General features: G+C 46.3%; 1 protein-coding gene across 5 annotated transcripts in view; it reads left to right on the forward strand.

Moving 5' to 3' along the window:
- The window catches only part of DEF6 (DEF6 guanine nucleotide exchange factor), a 180,059-nt gene that overhangs the window by 123,466 nt on the left and 31,910 nt on the right, over positions 1-24,683 (forward strand). For all 5 annotated transcript variants that reach the window (XM_072137194.1, XM_072137195.1, XM_072137191.1 and 2 more), the window contains one exon: positions 23,362-23,470. In XM_072137194.1, the coding sequence (XP_071993295.1) occupies positions 23,362-23,470 (109 nt within the window). The remainder of the gene's footprint in view (positions 1-23,361; positions 23,471-24,683) is intronic.

Raw genomic sequence — 24,683 nt, forward strand, 5'->3', positions numbered from 1 at the left:
GCTAGTCAGCCCCCTGCCCAGGACCACGGCCCAAAACTTCCGTGCGAAAACCCCATCTTCGCCTCCACGATCCTCCACAGCATCCACCAGCGTTCAGCTCTCCATACCCCAGACGCTGGAGCGCAAAAGGAAGTATAGTGCAACCCACCCACACGCCCAAGCCCTCAACGTCCACATCTCCAAGTTGCTTAGCCTGGAGATGCTGCCCTATAGGCTGGTAGAGACCGAGGCCTTTTGAAACCTCATGGCGGCGGCCGCCCCTCGGTATTCGGTCCCCAGCCGCCACTACTTTTCCCGATGTGCCGTCCCAGCCCTGCACAAGCACGTGTCAGAGAACATCATCCGTGCCCTGACCAACGCCGTTTCTGACAAGGTCCACCTGACCACGGACACGTGGACGAGTGCTGCCGGGCAGGGCCACTATATATCGCTGACGGCACATTGGGTTAACTTGGTGGAGGCTGGGACCAAGTCTGACCATGGGGCTGCTCATATACTGCCAACGCCGAGGATTGCGGGGCCTACCTCGGTCCAGGTCTCAAAGGCCTACTATGCCTCCTCCTCCTCCCACCCCTCCTCCACCTCCTCCTCCTCCGAATTACCATCTGTGGGCATGGCGCCATCAGTCGGTAGCTCTAGGCACAGCAGCAGTGCCATTGCTAAGCGACAGCAGGCGGTGCTCAAACTGCTGAGCCTAGGCGATAAAAGGCACACCGCCCAAGAGCTATTACAGGGCATCACGGCGCAGACTGATCTGTGGCTGGCACCGCTGAACCTGAAGCCAGGCATGGTTGTGTGTGACAACGGCCGTAACCTGGTGGCGGCTCTGCAACTCGGCAGACTGACACATGTGCCATGCCTGGCCCATGTGTTAAATCTCATAGTTCAGCGTTTCCTCAAGACATACCCCAATCTGTCTGATTTGCTCACAAAGGTGCGCCGCATCTGTGCGCATTTCAGGAAGTCCAGCACAGATGCTGCCACTCTCAGGGCAGCGCAGCGCCGCCTCCAACTGCCCGCTCACCGACTGTTGTGCGACGTGCCCACGAGGTGGAATTCAACATTAACCATGTTATCCAGAGTTTACCAGCAGCGCAGAGCGATTGTAGACTGCCAGATGTCAACTTCCACCAGAACTGGTAGTCAGGTCAGTCAGCTTCCTCAAGTCTACAATGAGGAGTGGACGTGGATGTCTGATATCTGTCAGGTGCTGAGTAACTTTGAGGAGTCAACACAGATGGTCAATGGCGATGCCGCCATCATCAGCCTCACCATCCCGCTGCTTGGTCTGTTGAAAAACTCTCTGGTCAGCATGAAGTCGGAAGCTTTGCGCTCTTCACAAGAGACGGGGGAAGAAGATTCCCTTGTTGATAACCAAAGCACTAGAGATGAGCAAACATACTCGTCCGAGCTTGATGTTCGTTCGAGCATTAGCGTACTCGAAACTGCTCGTTGCTCGGACGAATACTTCGCCCGCTCTAGAAAATGGCAGCTCCCGCCGTTTTGCTTTTTGGCGGCCAGAAACAGAGCCAATCACAAGCCAGGAGACTCTGCACTCCACCCAGCATGACGTGGTACCCTTACACGTCGATAGCAGTGGTTGGCTGGCCAGATCAGGTGACCCTGGAATAGACTAGCCCCTGCCTGCGCTGCTCGGATCATTCTGTGTCTGGATGCCGCTAGGGAGAGAGCTGCTGCTGGTCAGGGAAAGCGTTAGGCTGTTCTATTAGAATAGTGTTAGGAAGGAGTGATTCTACAAGAACCCAACAGCCCTTCTTAGGGCTACAATAACGTTATACATTTTTTTTTTTTTATTTGCAGCTAGTACCATATTGTGAGAAATTTGCAGGGGGACTTGCTACTGTTGTGTTTAGCTCTTAGTGACACACATATCCACCTCAAACACCAAAGTGGGAAAATTTATTAGGGGTTTGATTTCAATTAGGCACAGTCTGCCATTTACTTTTTATTTTACGTTTATTTTTTCATAACTCAGCGTCATCTCATCTGGCATAGCAGTGTGCTTTCATACTTGGCTAGAAAATAGCCATAGGAGAATCCAAACGGCTTACTTAGGCCTACAATAGCGTTATATATTTTATTTCTGGTTGATCTGCTGGTGGCTGTCCTTGCTGTAGTGCATCTACTACCATATTGTGAGGAATTTGTAGTGAGACTTGCGACCGTTGTGTTTAGCGCTTAGTGACGCACATATCCATCGCAAAGACCGAAGTGGGAAAATTTATTAGGGGTTTGATTTCAATTAGGCACAGTCTGCCATTTACTTTTTATTTTACGTTTATTTTTTCGTAACTCAGCGTCATCTCATCTGGCATAGCAGTGTGCTTTCATACTTGGCTAGAAAATAGCCATAGCAATAGGATAGCATCGTTTGGTTTTAAAAACTAAAAAACCCCCCCCAAAAAAAACACAAAAAAACACAAAAAAAAGTTTTAAAAAAATTAAAGTTATAACTTTCATTTTCAAAATGTTTAACCCGAGGGCTAGGGGTAGAGGACGAGGGCGGGGACGTGGGCGTCCAACTACTGCAGGGGTCAGAGGCCGTGGTCCTGGGCGGGGTGAGACACCACCTGCTGATGAGGGAGCAGGGGAACGCCGCAGAGCTACACTCCCTAGGTTCATGTCTGAAGTTACGGGGACTCGTGGTAGAGCACTGTTGAGGCCAGAACAGTGCGAACAGGTGATGTCGTGGATTGCCGACAATGCTTCAAGCAATTTGTCCACCAGTCAGTCTTCCACGCAGTCCACCCATGTCACCGAAATCGGCACTCCTCCAGCTCCTGCACCTCAGCCTCCTCCCCCCCAGTCTGCCCCCTCCCAGGAAAATTTGGCATTTGAACCGGCATACTCTGAGGAACTGTTTTCTGGACCCTTCCCACAGTCACAAACCACTTGTCCGGTTGCTGCTGAGCAATTTTCCGATGCCCAGGTTTTCCACCAGTCGCAGTCTGTGGGTGATGATGACCTTCTTGACGTAGTGGAAGAAGTGTGTAAAGAGGTGTCCAACGATGAGGAGACACGGTTGTCAGACAGTGGTGAAGTTGTTGTCAGGGCAGGAAGTCCGAGGGGGGAGCAGACTGAGGGATCGGAGGATGATGAGGTGACAGACCCAAGCTGGGTTGAGAGGCCGGGTGAACACAGTGCTTCTGAGACGGAGGAGAGTCCTCGACCAGAACAGGTTGGAAGAGGCAATGGTGGTGCCAGACTGAGAGGCAGGGCCAGGGCAGGTGCATCAGCGCCAAATGTGTCACGTAGTGAAGCTCCCGTGGCGAGGGCTCCTGCGGCGAGGGCTAGATTTTCAGAAGTCTGGAGGTTCTTTAAGGAAACACCGGATGACCGACGGACTGTGGTGTGCAACCTTTGCCAAACCAGGATCAGCAGGGGTTCCACCACTACTAGCTTAACTACCACCAGTATGCGCAGGCATATGAATGCTAAACACCCCACTCAGTGGCACCAAGCCCGTTCACCTCCGGCCGTGCACACCACTGCTCCTTCCCCTGTGTCAGCTGATAGTCAGCCCCCTGCCCAGGACCCTGGCACAAAAACCCCATCGTCGCCTCCACGATCCTCCACAGCATCCACCAGCGTTCAGCTCTCCATACCCCAGACGCTGGAGCAGAAACGGAAATATAGTGCAACCCACCCGCACGCCCAAGCCCTTAATGTCCACATCTCCAGATTGCTTAGTCTGGAGTTGCTGCCCTATAGGCTAGTAGAGACCGAGGCCTTTCGCAACCTCATGGCGGCGGCCGCCCCTCGGTATTCGGTCCCCAGCCGCCACTACTTTTCCCGATGTGCCGTCCCAGCCCTGCACAAGCACGAGTCAGACAACATCATCCGTGCCCTGACCAACGCCGTTTCTGACAAGGTCCACCTGACCACGGACACGTGGACGAGTGCTGCCGGGCAGGGCCACTATATATCGCTGACGGCACATTGGGTTAACTTGGTGGAGGCTGGGACCGAGTCTGACCCTGCGGCTGGTCATATACTGCCGACGCCGAGGATTGCGGGGCCTACCTCGGTCCAGCTCTTTCAGGCCTACTATGCCTCCTCCTCCTCCCACCCCTCCTCCACCTCCTCCTCCGAACTACCATCCGTGGGCATGGCGCCATCAGTCGCTAGCTCTAGGCACAGCAGCAGTGCCGTCGCTAAGCGACAGCAGGTGGTGCTCAAACTGCTGAGCCTAGGCGATAAAAGGCACACCGCCCAAGAACTATTACAGGGCATCACGGCGCAGACTGATCTGTGGCTGGCACCGCTGAACCTGAAGCCAGGCATGGTTGTGTGTGACAATGGCCGTAACCTGGTGGCGGCTCTGCAACTCGGCAGACTGACACATGTGCCATGCCTGGCCCATGTGTTAAATCTGATAGTTCAGCGTTTCCTCAAGACATACCCCAGGAAGTCCAGCACAGATGCTGCCACTCTCAGGGCAGCGCAGCGCCGCCTCCAACTTCCCGCTCACCGACAGTTGTGCGACGTGCCCACGAGGTGGAATTCAACATTAACCATGTTATCCAGAGTTTACCAGCAGCGCAGAGCGATTGTAGACTGCCAGATGTCAACTTCCACCAGAACTGGTAGTCAGGTCAGTCAGCTTCCTCAAGTCTACAATGAGGAGTGGACGTGGATGTCTGATATCTGTCAGGTGCTGAGTAACTTCGAGGAGTCAACACAGATGGTCAGTGGCGATGCCGCCATCATCAGCCTCACCATCCTGCTGCTTGGCCTGTTGAAAAACTCTCTGATCAGCATGAAGTCGGAAGCTTTGCGCTCGTCACAAGAGACGGGGGAAGAAGATTCCCTTGTTGATAGCCAAAGCACCCTTAGGTCTGTTTCTCAGCGCATATCGGAGGAGGTGGAGGTGGAGGAGGATGAGGAGGAAGAGGAGGAGAATGTTGGCGAGACAAAAGAGGGGACCATTGTTCAGTCCTTCACTGTTCAGCGTGTATGGGCAGAAGAAGAGGAGTTGGAGAAGTTGGAGGAGGAGGAAATGGACAGTCAGGCCAGTGAGGGGAGTGAATTCTTGCGCGTTGGTACTCTGGCGCATATGGCAGATTTCATGCTAGGCTGCCTATCCCGTGACCCTCGCGTACAAAGAATTTATTCCAGCACCGATTACTGGGTATTCACTCTCCTGGACCCACGGTACAAGCAAAATCTTTCCACTCTCATCCCTGGAGAGGAAAGGAGTGTGAGAATGCATGAATACCAGCAGGCCCTGGTGCACAAGCTGAAACAGTATTTCCCTTCTGACAGAGTGCGTAGTTCTGCGGGACAAGTAGCGAGGGAGAGTAGGCGAGCAGGCAGCTTGTCCAGCACTGGCAAGGGTACGCTTTACAAGGCTTTTGCCAGCTTTGTGTCACCCCAGCAAGACACTGTCACCTGTCCCCAGTCTCGGCAGAGTAGGGCTGATCTTTACAGAAAGATGGTGAGGGAGTACGTAGCTGACCATACCATCGTCCTAAATGATCACACAGCTCCCTACAACTACTGGGTTTCAAAGCTGGACATGTGGCACGAACTGGCGCTGTACGCCTTGGAGGTTCTTGCCTGCCCTGCCGCTAGCGTGTTGTCCGAGCGGGTTTTTAGTGCAGCTGGTGGCATCATCACCGATAAGCGTACACGCCTGTCGACTGACAGCGCTGACAGGCTGACGCTTATTAAGATGAATAAAGCCTGGATTTCTCATAATTTCCAATCTCCACCAGGTGAAGGAAGCTCAACCTGAATAATTTATGCACTCCTCCTCCTCATTTTCCTCCTTCTCCTCCTCTTTGTACACTAAAGCAGAGGAAACTGGCTATTTTTTGACAGGGCCCACTGGCTCTAGCTATAGTACTTTATGCATTTAATTTTTCTGGAGGGCCACCTACCCGGTCCTCTGTTTTAAACAATTTTTGGGACTGCCACATACAGGCACTCAATCTATTCAATTTTTCTGGAGGGCCACCTACCTGCTCCTCTGGTTTGAAAACTTTTTTGGACTGCCACATACAGGCACTCAATCTATTTCATTTTTCTGGAGGGCCACCTACCTGCTCCTCTGGTTTGAAAACTTTTTTGGACTGCCACATACAGGCACTATCCAAATTAAATTGTCTCCATAGCAGCCTCCACACGTTGTCTCCATTGCTACCTCCAAAAGTCGTCCATATAGCTGCCTCCATACATCGTCCCCTTATCAAACGAGGTGTGTCAGGCAGAAATTTGGGTTGTTTTCATGGATTCCACATCAAAGTTGTTAACTTTGTCGCCACCCTGCTGTGTAATCCACAAAATATACTGGCAAACTTTTACCATTTACGGATATTATTTCAGCGCTTCTTGCGCATCTGTTTACATTCCCCTCCCCGCCATATCCCAAACTTATAAGAACGCTACCACACTTAACTTGGTGGAGGCTGGGACCGAGTCTGACCATGGGGCTGGTCATATACTGCCGACGCAGAGGATTGCGGGGCCTACCTCGGTCCAGGTCTCAAAGGCCTACTATACCTCCTCCTCCTCCCACCCCTCCTCCACCTCCTCCGAATTACCATCCGTGGGCATGGCGCCATCAGTCGGTAGCTCTAGGCACAGCAGCAGTGCCGTCTCTAAGCGACAGCAGGCGGTGCTCAAACTGCTAAGCCTAGGCGATAAAAGGCACACCGCCCAAGAGCTATTACAGGGCATTCCACATCAAACTTGTTAACTTTGTCGCCACCCTGCTGTGTAATCCACAAAATATACTGGCAAACTTTTATCATTTACCGATATTATTTCAGCGCTTCTTGCGCATCTGTTTACATTCCCCTCACCCGCCATATCCCAAACTTATAAGAACGCTACTACACTTGATCTTATACAAAAGGTTCTTAGAAGTGCTGTTTGGGGAGTAGCCTAGAGACAGGGGCTTGGATTGGCGAAAGCTCGCCTCGAAGCGGAGCGCCAGCTCCATCCCAAGATCCAACTAACATAGGTTTAACTGCAGCACCTTTAATCTACTACTAGTTCACTGCCTCCATAATAATAATAATAATAATCTTTATTTATATAGCGCCATCATATTCCGTAGCGCTTTACAAATCATAGGAAACAAGTACAAATGTAATGTAACAGAGCACAACATTTGTATGGAACAACAGGAGTGAGGTCCCTGCTCGCCAGAGCTTACGGTTTATGAAGATGATGGGGTAACACGAGGTAAAAGAATATTTAATGGTCAAGCCATTCTTCTTAGGGAATAGAACAAAATATAATAAATGGAATTGCTGTCGCTTGAACCACTCAGCCGTCATCTTATATACCAGGTCCAGGGTGAATGGGACTGCAGAGAAGTCTGGTGCCTGTTGGTTGCTGGATAACAGATGGGAGGACGACACAGGACGGGTTAGTAGAAGAGTTAAAACTTCATGCAGTTAATGAGTGTTATAGGCTTGCCTAAAGAAATGGGTTTTAAGAGCACGTTTGAAACTTTGGAGGTTAGGTATTAGTCTGATAGTCCGGGGCAGAGCATTCCATAGAATTGGTGCAGCTCTAGAGAAGTCTTGGAGACGCGAGTGGGAGGTCCGCACTAGGGTAGAGGTTAATCTAAGATCACTGGCGGATCTAAGAGCACGGGTTGGGCGATAGACTGAGATAAGAGAGGAGAGGTAGGGGGTGCAGCATTATACAGAGCTTTATGGATGAGGGTTGTTATTTTAAACTGTATTCGAAAGGAGACTGGCAGCCAGTGCAGCGACTGGCATGAACTGTAGGCATACATGGTCCCCTTATCAAACGAGCTGTGTCAGGCAGAATTTTGGGTTGTTTTCATGGCTTCCAAAACAAACTTGTTAACTTTGTCGCCACCCTGCTGTGTAATCCAAAAAATATACTGGCAAACTTTTATCATTTACCGATATTATTTCAGCGCTTCTTGCGCATCTGTTTACATTCCCCTCACCCGCCATATCCTAAACTTATAAGGACGCTACTACACTTGATCTTATACAAAAGGTTCTTAGAAGTGCTGTTTGGGGAGTAGCCTAGAGACAGGGGCTTGGATTGGCGAAAGCTCGCCTGGCAGCGGAGCTCCAGCTCCATCCCAAGATCCAACTAACATAGTTTTAACTGCAGCACCTTTAATCTACTACTAGTTCACTGCCTCCATACATCGTTCCCTTATCAAACGAGCTGTGTCAGGCAGAATTTTGGATTGTTTTCATGGCTTCCATGTTAACTTTGTCGCCACCCTGCTGTGTAATCCACAAAATATACTGGCAAACTTTTATCATGTACCGATATTATTTGAGCGCTTCTTGCTCACCTCCTTTGGTTCCTCTCTGCCACCCATTGGTTTGAAGCCTGAGTCCATTTAGGGTATGTCGCCATGCCACTCTCTAGCCTGCCGCTGTTGCCGCTGCCTCTGCATGCCGTCCCCTATAGTGTCAGGGTCAATTATTGGATGTTTTAGATGCTATCTAGCTTCATTCTGTCACTCTGTCATGGCCATGCTGTTGCCCATAATTTTGGCATAATGGTGCTTTTAAGCAGCCTCAGAGGCATCCATGCATGCTGCCCCTGCTGTTTCCTGTCCATTTCCGTGGTGTTTCCATCCTTTTCTGAGGTTTCCAGGTGTTTGGCCAAGCTTCCCTGTGCAGAGCCTTGGTCCCCTTGAAAACTGCTCGAGTCTCCCATTGACTTCAATGGAGCTCGTTATTCGAGACGAGCACTCGAGCATCGGGAAAAGTTGTCTCGAATAACGAGTACCCGAGCATTTTAGTGCTCGCTCATCTCTACAAAGCACCCTTAGGTCTGTTTCTCAGCGCATATCGGAGGAGGTGGAGGAGGATGAGGAGGAAGAGGAGGAGAATGTTGGCGAGACAGAAGAGGGGACCATTGTTCAGTCCTTCACTGTTCAGCGTGTATTGGCAGAAGAAGAGGAGTTGGAGGAGGAGGAAATGGACAGTCAGGCCAGTGCGGGGAGTGAATTCTTGCGCGTTGGTACTCTGGCGCATATGGCAGATTTCATGCTAGGCTGCCTATCCCGTGACCCTCGCGTTCAAAGAATTTATTCCAGCACCGATTACTGGGTATTCACTCTCCTGGACCCACGGTACAAGCAAAATCTTTCCACTCTCATCCCTGGAGAGGAAAGGAGTGTGAGAATGCATGAATACCAGCAGGCCCTGGTGCACAAGCTGAAACAGTATTTCCCTTCTGACAGCGCTAGCGGCAGAGGGCGTACTTCTGCGGGACAAGTAGCGAGGGAGAGTAGGCGAGCAGGCAGCTTGTCCAGCACTGGCAGGGGTACGCTTTACAAGGCCTTTGCCAGTTTTATGTCACCCCAGCAAGACACTGTCACCTGTCCCCAGTCTCGGCAGCGTGGGGCTGATCTTTACAGAAAGATGGTGAGGGAGTACGTAGCTGACCATAAAATCGTCCTAAATGATCACACAGCTCCCTACAACTACTGGGTTTCAAAACTGGACATGTGGCACGAACTGGCGCTGTACGCCTTGGAGGTTCTTGCCTGCCCTGCCGCTAGCGTGTTGTCCGAGCAGGTTTTCAGTGCAGCTGGTGGCATCATCACCGATAAGCGTACACGCCTGTCGACTGACAGCGCTGACAGGCTGACGCTTATCAAGATGAATAAATCCTGGATTTCTCCGGATTTTCATTCTCCAACAGGTGAAAGAAGCTCAACCTGAATAATGTATGCACTCCTCCTCCTCATTGTCCTCCTTCTCCTCCTCTTTGTACACTAAAGCATAGGAAACTGGCTATTTTTTGCCAGGGCCAACTGGCTCTAGCTATAGTACTCTATGTATTTAATTTTTCTGGAGGGCCACCTACCCGGTCCTCTGTTTTAAGCAATTTTTGGGAGTGCCACATACAGGCACTAAATCTATTTAATTTTTCTGGAGGACCACCTACCTGCTCCTCTGGTTTGAAAACTTTTTTGGACTGCCACATACAGGCACTATCCAAATTAAATTGTCTCCATAGCAGCCTGCACATGTCGTCTTTTTAGCTGGCTGCACACGTTGTCTCCATTGCTACCTCCACACGTCATCGCCATAGCTGCCTCCAAAAGTCGTCCATATAGCTGCCTCCATACATGGTCTCCTTATCAAACGAACTGTGTCAGGCAGAATTTTGGGTTGTTTTCATGGATTCCACATCAAACTTGTTAACTTTGTCGCCACCCTGCTGTGTAATCCACAAAATATACTGGCAAACTTTTATCATTTACCGATATTATTTCAGCGCTTCTTGCGCATCTGTTTACATTCCCCTCACCCGCCATATCCTAAACTTATAAGAACGCTACTACACTTGATCTTGTACAAAAGGTTCTTAGAAGTGCTGTTTGGGGAGTAGCCTAGAGACAGGGGCTTGGATTGGCGAAAGCTCGCCTGGCTGCTGAGCGCCAGTTCCATCTCAAGATCCGACTAACATAGTTTTAACTGCAGCACCTTTAATCTACTACTAGTTCACTGTCTCCATACATCGTCCCCTTATCAAACGAGCTGTGTCGGGCAGAATTTTGGGTTGTTTTCATGGCTTCCACATCAAACTTGTTAACTTTGTCGCCACCCTGCTGTGTAATCCACAAAATATACTGGCAAACTTTTATCATTTACCGATATTATTTCAGCGCTTCTTGCGCATCTGTTTACATTCCCCTCACCCGGCATATCCTAAACTTATAAGAACGCTACTACACTTGATCTTATACAAAAGGTTCTTAGAAGTGCTGTTTGGGGAGTAGCCTAGAGACAGGGGCTTGGATTGGCGAAAGCTCGCCTGGCTGCGGAGCGCCAGCTCCATCTCAAGATCCAACTAACATAGTTTTAACTGCAGCACCCTTAATCTACTACTGGTTCACTGCCTCCATACATCGTCCCCTTATCAAACGAGCTGTGTCGGGCAGAATTTTGGGTTGTTTTCATGGCTTCCACATCAAACTTGTTAACTTTGTCGCCACCCTGCTGTGTAATCCACAAAATATACTGGCAAACTTTTATCATTTACCAATATTATTTCAGCGCTTCTTGGGCATCTGTTTACATTCCCCTCACCCGCCATATCCTAAACTTATAAGAACACTACTACACTTGATCTTATACAAAAGGTTCTTAGAAGTGCTGTTTGGGGAGTAGCCTAGAGACAGGGGCTTGGATTGGCGAAAGCTTGCCTGGCTGCGGAGCGCCAGCTCCATCTCAAGATCCAACTAACATAGTTTTAACTGCAGCACCTTTAATCTACTACTAGTTCACTGCCTCCATACATCGTCCCCTTATCAAACGAGCTGTGTCAGGCAGAATTTTCATGTGTTTCACCAGATACATAGTGGAACGCGGCCCATCTGTCGCCGCCATGCTGGAGACCTGAAGTTGCAATCATAGCAGCGCAATATGGATGCCCCATACTGTCGCTCTTAATCATGGAACCATTTCCGTAAAAACAATTAAAAATAGAACCACTATGCTATTCCATTATTCCTAGGTGAAATATTCAAACGACCCGGCCTGCTTTGAAAATTATAATTTTTTCAAAGTAAACGCTTCTGGCCCCCAGGCCCATTTTGGGTGGGGAGGAGCCGAGAGACAGGGGCTTGGACAGGCGAAATCTCGCCTGGCAGTGGACCGCCAGCTCCATCCCAAGATTAGGCAGCCTCAGAGGCATCCATGCATGCTGCCCCTGCTGTTTCCTGTCCATTTTGCCTCCACGATCCTCCACAGCGTCCACCAATGTCTCATTTCAACTCTCTATACCCCAGACGCTGGAGCACGAGAGGATATGCAGCACATCATCCCCTTATCAAACGAGCTGTGTCAGGCAGAATTTTCAGGTGTTTCACCAGATACATAGTGGAACTCGGCCCATCTGTCGCCGCCATGCTGGAGACCTGAAGTTGCAATCATAGCAGCGCAATATGAATGCCCCATACTGTCGCTCTTAATCATGGAAGTCGTCTCCATGGCTGCCTCCACATGTTGTCCCCTTATCAAAAGAGCTGTGTCAGGCTCATTTTTCGGGTGTTTCACCAGATACGTTATGGAACTTGGTCACTATGTCGCCACCATGCTGTGTTATCGACTAAATATACCGTCAACCTTTTGTTCACATAGGAAATCATTTCACCTCCTTTGGTGAAATCTGAGTCCATTTAGGGTATGTCGCCATGAGACTCTCTAGCCTGCCACTGCTGCCGCTGCCTCTGCATGCCGTCCCCTATAGTGTCAGGGTCAATTATTGCATGTTTTAGATGCTATCTAGCCTCATTCGGTCACTCTGTCATGGCCATGCTGTTGCCCATAATTTTGGCATAATGGTGCGATTAAGCAGCCTCAGAGGCATCCATGCATGCTGCCCCTGCTGTTTCCTGTCCATTTCCGTGGTGTTTCCATCCTTTTCTGAGGTTCCCAGGTGTTTGGCCAAGCTTCCCTGTGCAGAGCCTTGGTCCCCTTGAAAAATGCTCGAGTCTCCCATTGACTTCAATGGGGCTCGTTATTCGAGACGAGCACTCGAGCATCGGGAAAAGTTTGTCTCGAATAACGAGTACCCGAGCATTTTAGTGCTCGCTCATCTCTAATGACGTACTATTACTTCATTTTGCGGGAACGCACCTCCCACCATGCAGTAATAGTACGTCAAATGTCGGGAAGGGTTTGTTATGAGACTGTAAATGTTGGGCCTGTGACAACAACTGGTAATAAAGACTGGAAGACATTTTGAAACTATAAGTCTGACTATAAGTCTGTGAATGCTCTTAGCTATCCCTAGTGACCTAAACTCCTACATTTAGTGGAGGATGCTGCAGTTCCTTAGAGACACAGAGACCAAGCCAGATCCTGCCAAGCCAGCCAGGTCACAGAAGTAAGATCTCTTCCACCTGATAAAAAATGGCTGCAGCTAGAGAAGCTCACTGCAGTCCAAGTTGTGAAGCGAGCTGTTTGTGACCACTTTGTCCATGCCCTGCCAGCAAAGAAACAGACGTGTGTGTCGGGTACGAAGACCCTGTAGATGAGCTTTATGGCTACAGAAGAGTTTCTATAGGTGCTGTGTCCCACATCCCCTAGGAACAACAGACAACCATCATCTAGTAAGAGTGTTCCTTTTTACTAAAGGGGTAAGATTGTCATCTAAAGAGGGGAGGGTCACACAATGGTAGTCCAAGTGATAAGCCTTCAAGTCCAAAACAGGACTGTGCTGCTAACTGCCCAGTGCTAAGAGAGCCTACAGAGTGTGATATGAGAAGTTGTGTGTCCTTATTTGCTAGGCCATCTTTTACTACTCATATGGACAATGCGTCTGAGAGACAAACTTGTGAGGTACAAATAGAAGGTCATCTTGTATAGCTGGACACTCGGAGTGTGGTGACTTTGATACATGCAAGTCTTTTGGATCCTGACAAAATCCAGACTCACTGCATTAGCTTGTTAATTTCCATTTTTTTTTTTCAACTTACTTTTTATTGAATACAGATGATAGAAAATGTGGACATATCCAATACACAGTTTAAATAAATATATCCAGGTCAAGCAGGACCCGCCAGACTATTTCAGTTAAAGGTCTTGTGATAGGTACATCTATTTCTGGTAGGGATCCGCCCACCTCCAAGAACTAATAGTTCTCAGTAGGTTTTTCGGAGACCCACATTTCACATCATGTTTGACAACTAATGCTATTAAAATATAATAAGCACAAACATTACAATACTGAGAGAAATAAAAGGCCTGAGAAGAAGAAAAGAAACAAACATAAAGAAAAAACTTCTTCTAAGGTCAAACTATGCAAAGAACCTAACACATCTATGAGTCTCTATGTGAATAGAAATATAGCTTGTCAAAGAAGGTTGTCTCCAATCGCATCCCAAGGAGTCGATACTTTAGTAAAGTGATCCGACCTTTCCTGTAAAGTGGCGGTCATAGATTCCAGTGTCCGCATATGGCATATGCGGGCACATAAATCCATTTGGGAGGGGGGAGCGGCCCGTTTCCAAAAAGCCGAAATCAGAGTCTTTGCGGCACTAAGGATGTGAAGGAGTCATTTAGAATGTGATTTTCCCAGCCCTTTAGGTGGAAGACCTAGCAGGAAAACAACTGGGTCTTTCTCTAGGTCCATCCCGAATATCTTTTCTATTACAACTTGGACAGCATCCCAAAAGCATTGTATAGGTAGACAGTCCCAAAAAATATGAAACAGAGAGGCTCCGGGAGCGCCACATCTCCAACATATGTCAGGTATCTGTGGATTAAGTTTTTGGAGAAGTGCAGGGGTGTGGTACCACTGCATCAATATTTTATATTGATTTTCCTTATGTAATGCCGATAGTGAGCCTTTGGGGACTCTGTCCCAGATAGCCTTCCTGGTGGACTCTGGCAGCTCTCTTCCCTCCCAGTCCTCCCATTTCTGCATATATGAGTGCCGAACCGGTTCAGGGTATGACTGGGCCAGAAGTAGAGCATATAGGTCAGAAATGAGACCTTTAGCGGATGAACTTCACAGACTGATCCACTCAAATTCTGTGAGGGGTGGTATTGAAGTTGAACCTAATGTCTGTAGGCAAAATTGGTAGATTAAAGGGTAGGAGTCCGCCACTCGATTAAATTGGTCAGATGCCTCACAAAGATCAGTAATAGTAAGGAGATGTTTGGTTGTTGGGTGGGCTAGGTCTCTAATGCGGAACGCTTTTATGGGCTTCCAAAATTCTACAAATTCCGTACTCTGGGGTAGGCATGGCGTATATAGAAAGGGGGTCAGAAGGGATTTGTGCGTGGCTAACGTGAACCAAATGCGACACCTGTACCAGACAACAAGGGGTTGCCTGGTACAGTGCCACATCTCCTGTTCAATATGCAGCCTGGTTGGTATATATAGCTATTTTGCACGATGCACTTTATTTTGTCTTGTTTGGTTTATATGACCTCCTACCAGGTTCCATGTTATTTAGATTAGGTTTATGTTATAACCTCTTGTTTACACTTGTAATATATTATATTGATTGACTTGTGTGTTACATTGAAACCTTATGTTTACACTTGTAATGTATTGACTGACTGTGGTTTACAATGTGATTGTACAGGATTGGCGGTGTACTTTTAGTCCACCAGGGATTGATTTTATGGGTTGTTTTTATTGCAGTGATCATATGTGTATTATTATTTTGTTGTTAATAAAATTCTGTGTTTTCCATATTATGTTATTCATGCATATATTTTGTGTACTTTGTTGTACAAGGCCTGTATATAGGTATATATAGTTGGTGTTCATAGCAGTCCTTGCTTTCCACACATTGGAAAGCATATTGATTGGAGGTTCTTTACTGTGTCCTCTATTTCCTCCACCGTAATATCCTTGTTCAGGTGAGCCAGCGCCTCAGACGACAGCTGTGGCAAGGGGCACTGGGACAGATATTGGTCTAAGACAAGATTTCGTTGTGAAGGTGAGGAGGGTAGAGCAGAGTCTAAAGAATAAAGGGCAGAGTAATAGGAGTGGAAGAGTTCAGCTATTTTTGTAGGGTGATAGTGTAAATTACCCTGTCTATCCCTAATAGCAAACAGAGCTTGGGAGGATGTTTTAAGTTTGAGTTGATTTGCCAGTAGTGTATGGGCTTTATTGCCAAACTCATAAAATTGTTTGGAGTATTTCATCATACGTTCCACATCCAACAAATCCAGTTCTCTCAATTTGGAGCGGAGAACTTGAATTCGTCTCAGCAGGGAGGGTGTCGGAGAGGAGGCTAACTCACTTTCCGCCCGTCTAAGGTCCTGCTTATAACGGGAGTAATTAAGTAGCCTATCTCTCTTCAATTTAGTAGCTAAAGATATTGCCTCTCCTCTGGTGCATGATCTGACCATGTGATTTGGCCAGTGGTTGCATCAGCGAGGGCTCGCAGTGTCGGGAAGTTACCATAGAAATAATCAATTCGCGTGGGGGGGTGGAGTAAAATGTAAAATTCCTAGCTTTCGGGTTATTTACTCGCCATAGGTCATATAGAGAATTTTTGCGGATCAGGCGGCAAAGCCCTAAAGCAAGAGTTTTCGTCCCTTGGGGTGCCGGATGAAATGGTATAGTTAGGCGATCCGTAGATTCCGAAAAGATGGCGTTAAAGTCACCTCCTATTAATAAAAGCTTGTGTTGAATAAAGGTTAATTTTGAAAGAACCATGGAGAGAAAGGACAGCTGACTGGAGTTCGGGGCATAGACATTACATGTATGATATACCTGCCATGGGGATCAATAGTGGATTCTAAAAGCTGAAATGGACAGTGCCGGGAAATGAGGATGGCCGCCCCCGCCCTTTTATTAGTGGCATTAGCCATGTAAGCCACTGGATAGCAGTAACTGGCAAAGCGGAAGGAACTTGTGTGTGTAAAATGTGTCTCTTGGAGAAACACTATATCCGCTTTAGTCTGGCGTAGTTCTTTTAAAAGAAGCCGCCTCTTAACATCTGAGTTAAGGCCTTTAGTGTTCAGGGAGAAAATTTTAACCAAAGTCAGTATATGTTAGCCAGTCAGCTATAGGGAAAATGTTTGTAAGTGATGGAAGCTCGGCCTCAGAGCCTCCCGGGGGAGCTCGGCCGGGTTCTGTTCCCGTCACATGGTTGGGTGGATCGGAGAGCAAACTGTATACAGACTCATAAATAAGGAAATAACACACAACATAACATAAAAACTTAGCAAACTCAAAAAACACACATTGTGAAAGCGAGGGTAGCCTGTGGCCAGTCTCGCTGCAAATCTTCCGGGGTATAGTCCAATGCTTCTAAGAAGATTCACTTCAGGGGAAAAGATGTACCAGTATACCAGATGAGTGGTAGAACAATGAAACCCATGTGGCTTCGCCCTCCAGAGCCCTTATGGAAGGCCGAGGGAGCGAAGTCTGGTCGGGGGGAACCTTTTAGGAGTCTAATGAATACACCTGTAGCATGTACGATCAGATAAAAGCGGGGAGCAAACACCCGACTTTTTCCATTTTGCGCCAAATTCTGCTGGGATTTTTGCGCACACGATCCGATTTCAGCGCAATCGTGACGGCTTTCACGCGACAGAAATCGGGGGCGTGGCCATCGGAAAACCAGACGGATTCGGAAAAAACACGGAATTTAAAAAACAAATTGTGTCGCAAAATCAATCACTCACATGCACCAGGAATAGGTTGGTGAACTCTGGCGGACCTCGGAGCAGCTGCGACACCTGGTGGACATCGGGCACACGACCTTAGTGAATCACCGGAAGACCCCAATCCTAGTCGGAGAACGTGCCGCTGGACCGCGACAGGACCAGGTAAGTAAATGACCCCCAGTATGTTTATATTATCCCAGCTACAAATGTACTGAGAATGGTTCCAAAGTTTTCTTGCTAACCAAAACAAGATAAGGAGAAGTAAACAGGCTGAAGGACAACTATATCTAACAAGAGTTAAGGAGAAGCAGGCAAACAAGCAAACAGATTATACAAGGTGGCTGAATCATGACATGAATAGACATTTAACAATATAGCTACAACATGACTCCCAGCTAAGACAAGATGGTGTTCGTGATTGGACGTAATGGTGTCTGTAGAGAAATATATCTCTGTAATAGTCCTTTGTTCCTGCAGGCTTATTTGTTCCTGCAGGTTATTGACTTGTTTCTTTCTTTTCCCACGGATTTAAGTTTTCACTTTTTTGTGTATGTATCCTGTGTTGAGTTGGTTCCAGATTTCCTGTCTCCAAATCTGTGCTGTCAGGAGAGTCTCTGTCATGGAAATATTCTTTTGTTTTCTGAAGAATTCCTCCATGTCATTGCAGAGTTTTATGTTGTCCACAGATCTTGTAGGGCAGAAGGACAGACCTTTGGAGAGAACTGACATTTCATGTTTTTCAGGCTTATAGGATGTAAGGTTCACAACGCAGTTCTGATTATCTGACTGAGCACTTGTGCCTGTGGTGATGGAGACTTTTTGTCTTAGTCTATGGAGTCTATCTTTTTGTTGTTGATCATCATATCCTGAATTTTATGGTAATATAATTGGAGTTTGTCCTTCATCTCCTCCTTGTCTTGTTCCAGTAGTGTCTTTAGGGCACGTATTTAATCCTGGATTGTTCTCTTGTTGTTATAGAGAATCTTAATCATGTTGTTGCATAGTTTTTCAGATGTCCGTGTACACTGCTGTTTTGCAAATCGAATGTTTGTAAGTGTTCCGGGCTGGGTTACGTAGTGTGAAGCCTTTTTGGATGAGTCCTTCCTTTTTGCATGTGCTGCAGATTGAGGGGATGGGTGGGATGTTTCGTTATTACACCCTTCTCTAGTTATACCACAAAAAAAAACAAAAAAAACATGAATGTAGAAAGCATAACATAATACTTTATTAGATCAATTAAAACAAAACCATTTAAAGGGAACCTGTCACCAGGGATCTCATTATCACTAAAGACAGATTGTAAAAGCCCATGACACCTGAAGTGCAAAAATGCCTCTCTGCCTTTTCTAAGCATTTGCATTACAATATAATTGTGTGTTATAACTTACTCTTGCACCCTAACAAAATCCTGGGGTAGTCACAGGGGCTGGACTTTGGTTTGGATGCATTTCATAAAATAACATGTGATTTGTCTGAGTTGCAGGCTGCTTCCATCTTTGTGCTCCTGTACAGCTTGTCCCTCCCCCACTGATGTCAAGCCACATGTTGTTTTTTGAAATGCATCTAAACCAAAGTCCAGCCCCTGGGACTTCCCCAGAATTTTGTCAGGGTGCAAGGTAACACACAATTATATTGTAATGCAATTGCTTATTAAGGCAGACAGGCATTTTTGCACGGCAGGTGTCATGGGATTTTACAATTTGTATTTAGTGAAAAATGAGGTCCCTGGTGACAAGTTCTCTTTAAAAACATACACAGAAAAAGTCTAAATATACATGATAAATAGATGACAGTAACCTGTATAGAGGTATGGAAGGTCTAGTCCTCAGAACAAGTCAAGGTATTTGCTTACAATCAAGTATTTCACATAACCCATAGGAATAACAGAGGACAAGGGACAAATACACAGGTATATACAGAACAAGGGTAGACACCACCTGGCATGTGTTTCACCTTGCTTCGTCAGGGGTATGTGTGTATGTAGATCTGTGCAGGGTCGGACTGGGGGGCCTTAGGGTGATGGCACACGTGGTGCTTTGAACCTGTTTTTGCCCCGTTTTTAACCCCTTAACGACTTGGCCTTTTTTAGTTTTTTCACTTACCACCTTTAAAAATCTATAACTTTTTTATTTTTCCACATAAAGAGCTTTGTGATGGCTTATTTTCTGCATAACAAATTGGACTTTGTAGTGACGGTATTTAATATTCCATGCCGTGTACTGTGAAGCGGGAAAAAATTTCCAGATGCAGTGAAAATGGTGAAAAAACGCATTTGCAACGTTTTCTTGTGGGCTTGGATTTTACAGCTTTCACTGTGCGCCGCAAATCACATGTCTACTTTATTCTTTGGGTTGCTACGATTACGTGGATACCAAATTTGTATAGGTTTTATACTGGTTTCATACATTTAAAAAAATTAAAACCTCCTGTACAAAAATTTTGGAGGGGATTTTACCATCTTCTGGTGTCAATAACTTTTTCATACTTTACTGAGCTGTGGTTGGTGTCATTTTTTGCGACTTTTGATGGCGTTTTCAATGGTATAATTTTTAGTACTGTGCAACCTTTTGATCACTTTTTATTAAGCAGTCCGTTAAAAACCACATGCGGTAAAAAGCGCACCCTTTTTTGAAAAATTTCATGCATGTTTTGAAAACGCATCCGTTTTTGACAGGTTTGACCAATTATCTTAATTCAAACTGGTCAAAAATGCATGTGTTTTTCAAAAACACATGAGTTTTGAACGCATGCTTTTTTTGACGGACTGCATAAAAATGGGCCAAAAAGGTGCTCAAAACGCCACGTGTGCCATCACCCTCAGGGCCCACCAGGGAAATTGATTCTGGAGGCCCACCTACTGCTACATGGAAATATTACTTGTACAGTCCTTGGGCGTATTCACACAATGCGTTTAATTGAGTTTATAAACGCACAGCAAATGCACAACGTATCACAAATCTTACCATCAGTATTAATGATGGAAAAACGTTCAAGTATTTTAGGTTGCATTTTCCTGTTGAGGGGGTCATTTATCTTAGGATTTTTTTATCTTATGTTTGGTAAGTAGTAACAAGGGTTTTTCTATGTTGTGCTTGAAATGCATTTTAATATGCAACTCATTTGGGCACATTTACTAAGGACCGCAGACTGCATTTGCATCAGGTTTCCCGACTATTTCCATTTTGCGCTGCATTTAACGGGGGTTTCTGGCGCCCGCGATCGGATTTTGGTGCAATCGCGCCGACTTTCATGAGACACAAATCGGGGGGCATGGCCTTCGGACAACCCGACTGATTGGGACTAAGATTGCGACACATGCAGGATCTCGGGCGCACGATCTTAGTGAATCGCGGCAGACTTCATCCTCGTCAGACAACGCACCTCGGGAATTGCGCAAGGACCGGGTAAGTATATATGCCCCATTGTGTAAATATAGACATAAGGCAGGACCTCTTATTAAACTTAATGTTTGTGTTCGCCGGCTCCCCCTAATATAGTGGCCCCTCATCTCCTCCTCAAATTGTGGCCCTTCATATTGTGGCCCGGCCCCTCATCTCCTTCTCATATCGTGGCCCCTCATATCTTTCCTCTTATCTGATGCTCATATTGTGGCCTCCCGCATCCTCCTTCACATTTATGGCTGCTCATTTCCCCCTCATTTTGTTTTCCCTCACCTCCCCTCATATCATGACCCCTCATTTCTCCATCATCTTGTGGCCTCTAATATCCCCTCATATTGTGGCCCTTCTCATCTCCCCCTCATACTGTGGCCCCCCCATCATCATCTCCCCCTAATATTGTGGCACCATATTTCCCCTTCATATTGTAGCCTCTCCTCTACCCCTCATATTGTACCCTCCCATCATCTCCCTCTCATATTGTGGCCTATGATCCCCTCTTTATATTTTGGGCCCTTCATATTGTGGTGCCCATTATCTCCTCCTCATATCATGACCCATCATCTCTCAATCATCTTGTGTCCTCCTCCTCATCTTGTGCCCTCCATCATCTCCCCCTCATATTGTGACCCCACATCTCCCCTTCATATTGTGGCCTCTCCTCTCCCCCTCATCTTCTGGCCCCCCATCATCTCCCTCTCATATCGTGGCCTCTCATCCCCTCTTTATATTTTGGCCCCCCTCATCTTGTGACGCCCATCATCTCCCCCACATACTATGGCCTCTCCTTGAACCCCTCATCTTGTGGCCTCCCCATCATCTCCTCCCCACATATTTCGGCCCACTTTATCCTTTAGGCCATCATCTTCTCCTCTTCATATTGTGGGCTCCCATCTCCCCTTCATATCATGGCTTCTTTCCATCTCCTTCTCATATTTTGGCTCCTCCCATCTCATCCTGTGGGCCCCCCATTAGCTTATCCCCAAGCTCATAATGTGCCAGCCTAATATTGTAGCCCCCTGATATGTGGACACTCTTTCAACCCCCCCCCCCCCCCGCATAATGTGGCAATTGTGGCATCTCATCTCCCACTCACCTTCTGGCCCCTCATGTTCCCTCATATTATGCTACCCTCGCCCCCATATTGTGGCCCCACATCCAGTGGACTCTTATCTTTGGGACCCCCCTCTCTTCCTCGTCTGTTTTTTTCAACTGTAAAAACAAACAACAACACAGCTCTCTGCACCATCATTGGCATGACAGCGGCGACAGGAGGTGGAGTTTGCGATGGGGTAGAGCCAGCGTCAACAGGGGGTGTATTTTTGCCACTATAAGGGTGGGCCAGTCCAACCCTGGACTTGTATATGTGTCCTTGTACCCTGGTGTTCCTCTAGGTAAAGTGAAAAGCTTGTTTGTAATACCTTGACTTGTTCTGAGGACTGTACCTTTCATACCTCTATACAGAGCCACTGTGATCTATTTATTATGTATATTTAGTTATTTTGCCCATTTTGGACTTTTTCTGTGTATGTTGTCTTTTTAAATGGATTTGTTTTAATTGATCTAATAAAATGCCTTCTACATTTTGTTTTTTTTTTCCTCTTCCTTTTGGTATTATTTGATTTTGGGAACAATCCATTTGATCTGTCAGGGTACATTGTGTCTGTGTATGTGCCCTCTATTACTTGTATAGGTTTATAGTAACCAAGATATAAGAGAAATGTCTTACAAAGTAGATAAAAATCTTTAGATGGTAATAACATTTTTGTCTCCAATAGATGGTGTACAATCACTTCCTCAGAACAGGGGATGAGAAACAACATGTGCACCATCCTTAGGACTCTTTCACATTGGCATTGTTTTTCATGTCCGTGGTTCAGTGATTTCCACAGATGTCTCATAAGGACATTGATTTGTATTGGTGTTTTGAAATTGGCTTTTATTTTCAGTGATAGGTTGTCCTTACAAAATTGTAAAACCTTCTTATTTTTTTCACTGATGCGGATCACGAAAGGCAATAGAAGTCTTTGGGGCAGATTTACTTACCCGGTCCATTCGCAATCCAGCGGCGCGTTCTCTGCGCTGGATTTGGGTCCGGCCGAGATTTATTAAGGCAGTTCCTCCGACGTCCACCAGGTGGCGCTGCTGTGATGAAGTTCCCCGACACGTGCTGGAATACACCGAGCTGGGCTGAGTGAAGATAAGTGCAAGCTCCGCGACAGATTTTTTTTAAAAAATGTGGCGGTTTTTCCGAATCCGTCGGGTTTTCGTTCGGCCAGGCCCCCCGAGTTCCGTTGCGTGCATGCCAGCGCTGATGTGCCACAATCCGATCCCGTGCGCCAAAATCCCGAGGCAATTCAGGTGAAATCGGCGCAAATCGGAAATATTCGGGTAACACGTCAGGAAAAACGCGAATCGGGCCCTTAGTAAATGACCCCCTTTGTGTCTGCAAAAAGTCAATGGGGCACACAGCATTTCTATCGTGTTTCCCGATTATTTCCGATTAGCGACGCATTTAACAGGGGTTTTCGGCGCATGCGATCGGATTTTGGCGCAATTTTGCCGACTTTCATATGACACAAATCGGGGGGTGTGGCCTTCTGATTTTTTGGGGACTCATAGACAAAACAGAAGAAAAACTGAGATGCAATGGATGCGCAACTGAAGCTGAGCACCAACGCCAATGTGAAAGAGCCCCTAATTGTTGTATTTAGTTGCCATTTTTATTCTATTACATTACTAACATATGCTGAGACTGAAAGTGAAGTTATACTTTAGTTATAATTTCCATATCTGATGCGTTTAGAGTAATTTTTTTTTTCCTTTGTGAAATATAGGTACTCCCGGATAGGGATGGTCGTCGTTGTATGTTCTGTGTTAAAACTGCGACGAAAACTTATGAAATTAGTGCATCTGATACTAAGCACAGACAAGAATGGGTGACAGGTACAGTATAAATGAATAAGGGATACCATTTACTATTTGAGTATAATTTTGGTTAATGACATATTTGTATATTTGCTTTAGGCAGAAATGAGTAAGCAACAGCTATGCGGCCATTGATAGAATGTAGGTGCCAAACTACTTCCCTAATTGTCATGTCACTCTCAAATGGCTGAATTGTAGAAATATACACCAAAAATATAAATCATTTAAAGGAAAACTACCACCACCACCAAGGTAGATTACTCAATAGGTAGGCAGGGGCGTAACTAGCAGAGGCTGGGCCCCATAGCAGACCATTGAATGGGGCCCCATTCCCCTTATATATATATATATATATATATATACACACATATACAGCATATAAACACACACACAGATATACAGCATATATACACACGCATCCAGTATATACAGGATACACACAGATGCAGCATATATACACATGCATCCAGTATATACACAACATACACACAGATATACAGCATACACACACACATCCAGTATATACAGCATACATACACACACATCCAGTATATACAGCATACACACACATATACAGCATATACACACAGATATACAGCATATATACTAACGCATCCACTATATACAGCATACACACACATATAAAGCATATATACACATGCATCCAGTATATACAGCATACACACAGATATACAGCATATACATACATTAACACATCCAGTCTATACTCAACATACACACAGATATACACATATACACACACACATGCAGTAATTTTACTTACCCACCTTCAGCTCAGCTCGGATGTCACTCGGTGGGTTTCAGGGGTGTACCTAGACTGTCTGCTGACTTAGGCAAGCCATAGAGAGACGCCCCCCCTTGCCCATGCATACAGCGTCCTGTCATTTAATATAAAATGCATACAGTGTATTGCCATGTAGTATAACATGCATACAGTTTACCGCCATGTAATTTAAAATGCATATAGCATACCGCCATGTAGTATAAAATGCATACAGCGTATCGCCATGTAGTGTAAAATGCATACAGCATACCGCCATGTAATATAAAATGCATACAGCATACCGCCATGTAATATAAAATGCATACAGCATACCGCCATGTAGTATAAAATGCATACAGCATACCGCCATGTAGTATAAAATGCATACAGCGTACCGCCATGTAGTATAAAATGCATACAGCGTACCGCCATGTAGTATAAAATGCA

The sequence above is a fragment of the Engystomops pustulosus genome, chromosome 2 (genome assembly GCF_040894005.1).
Source record: "Engystomops pustulosus chromosome 2, aEngPut4.maternal, whole genome shotgun sequence".
NCBI classification, from domain to species: Eukaryota; Metazoa; Chordata; class Amphibia; order Anura; family Leptodactylidae; genus Engystomops; species Engystomops pustulosus.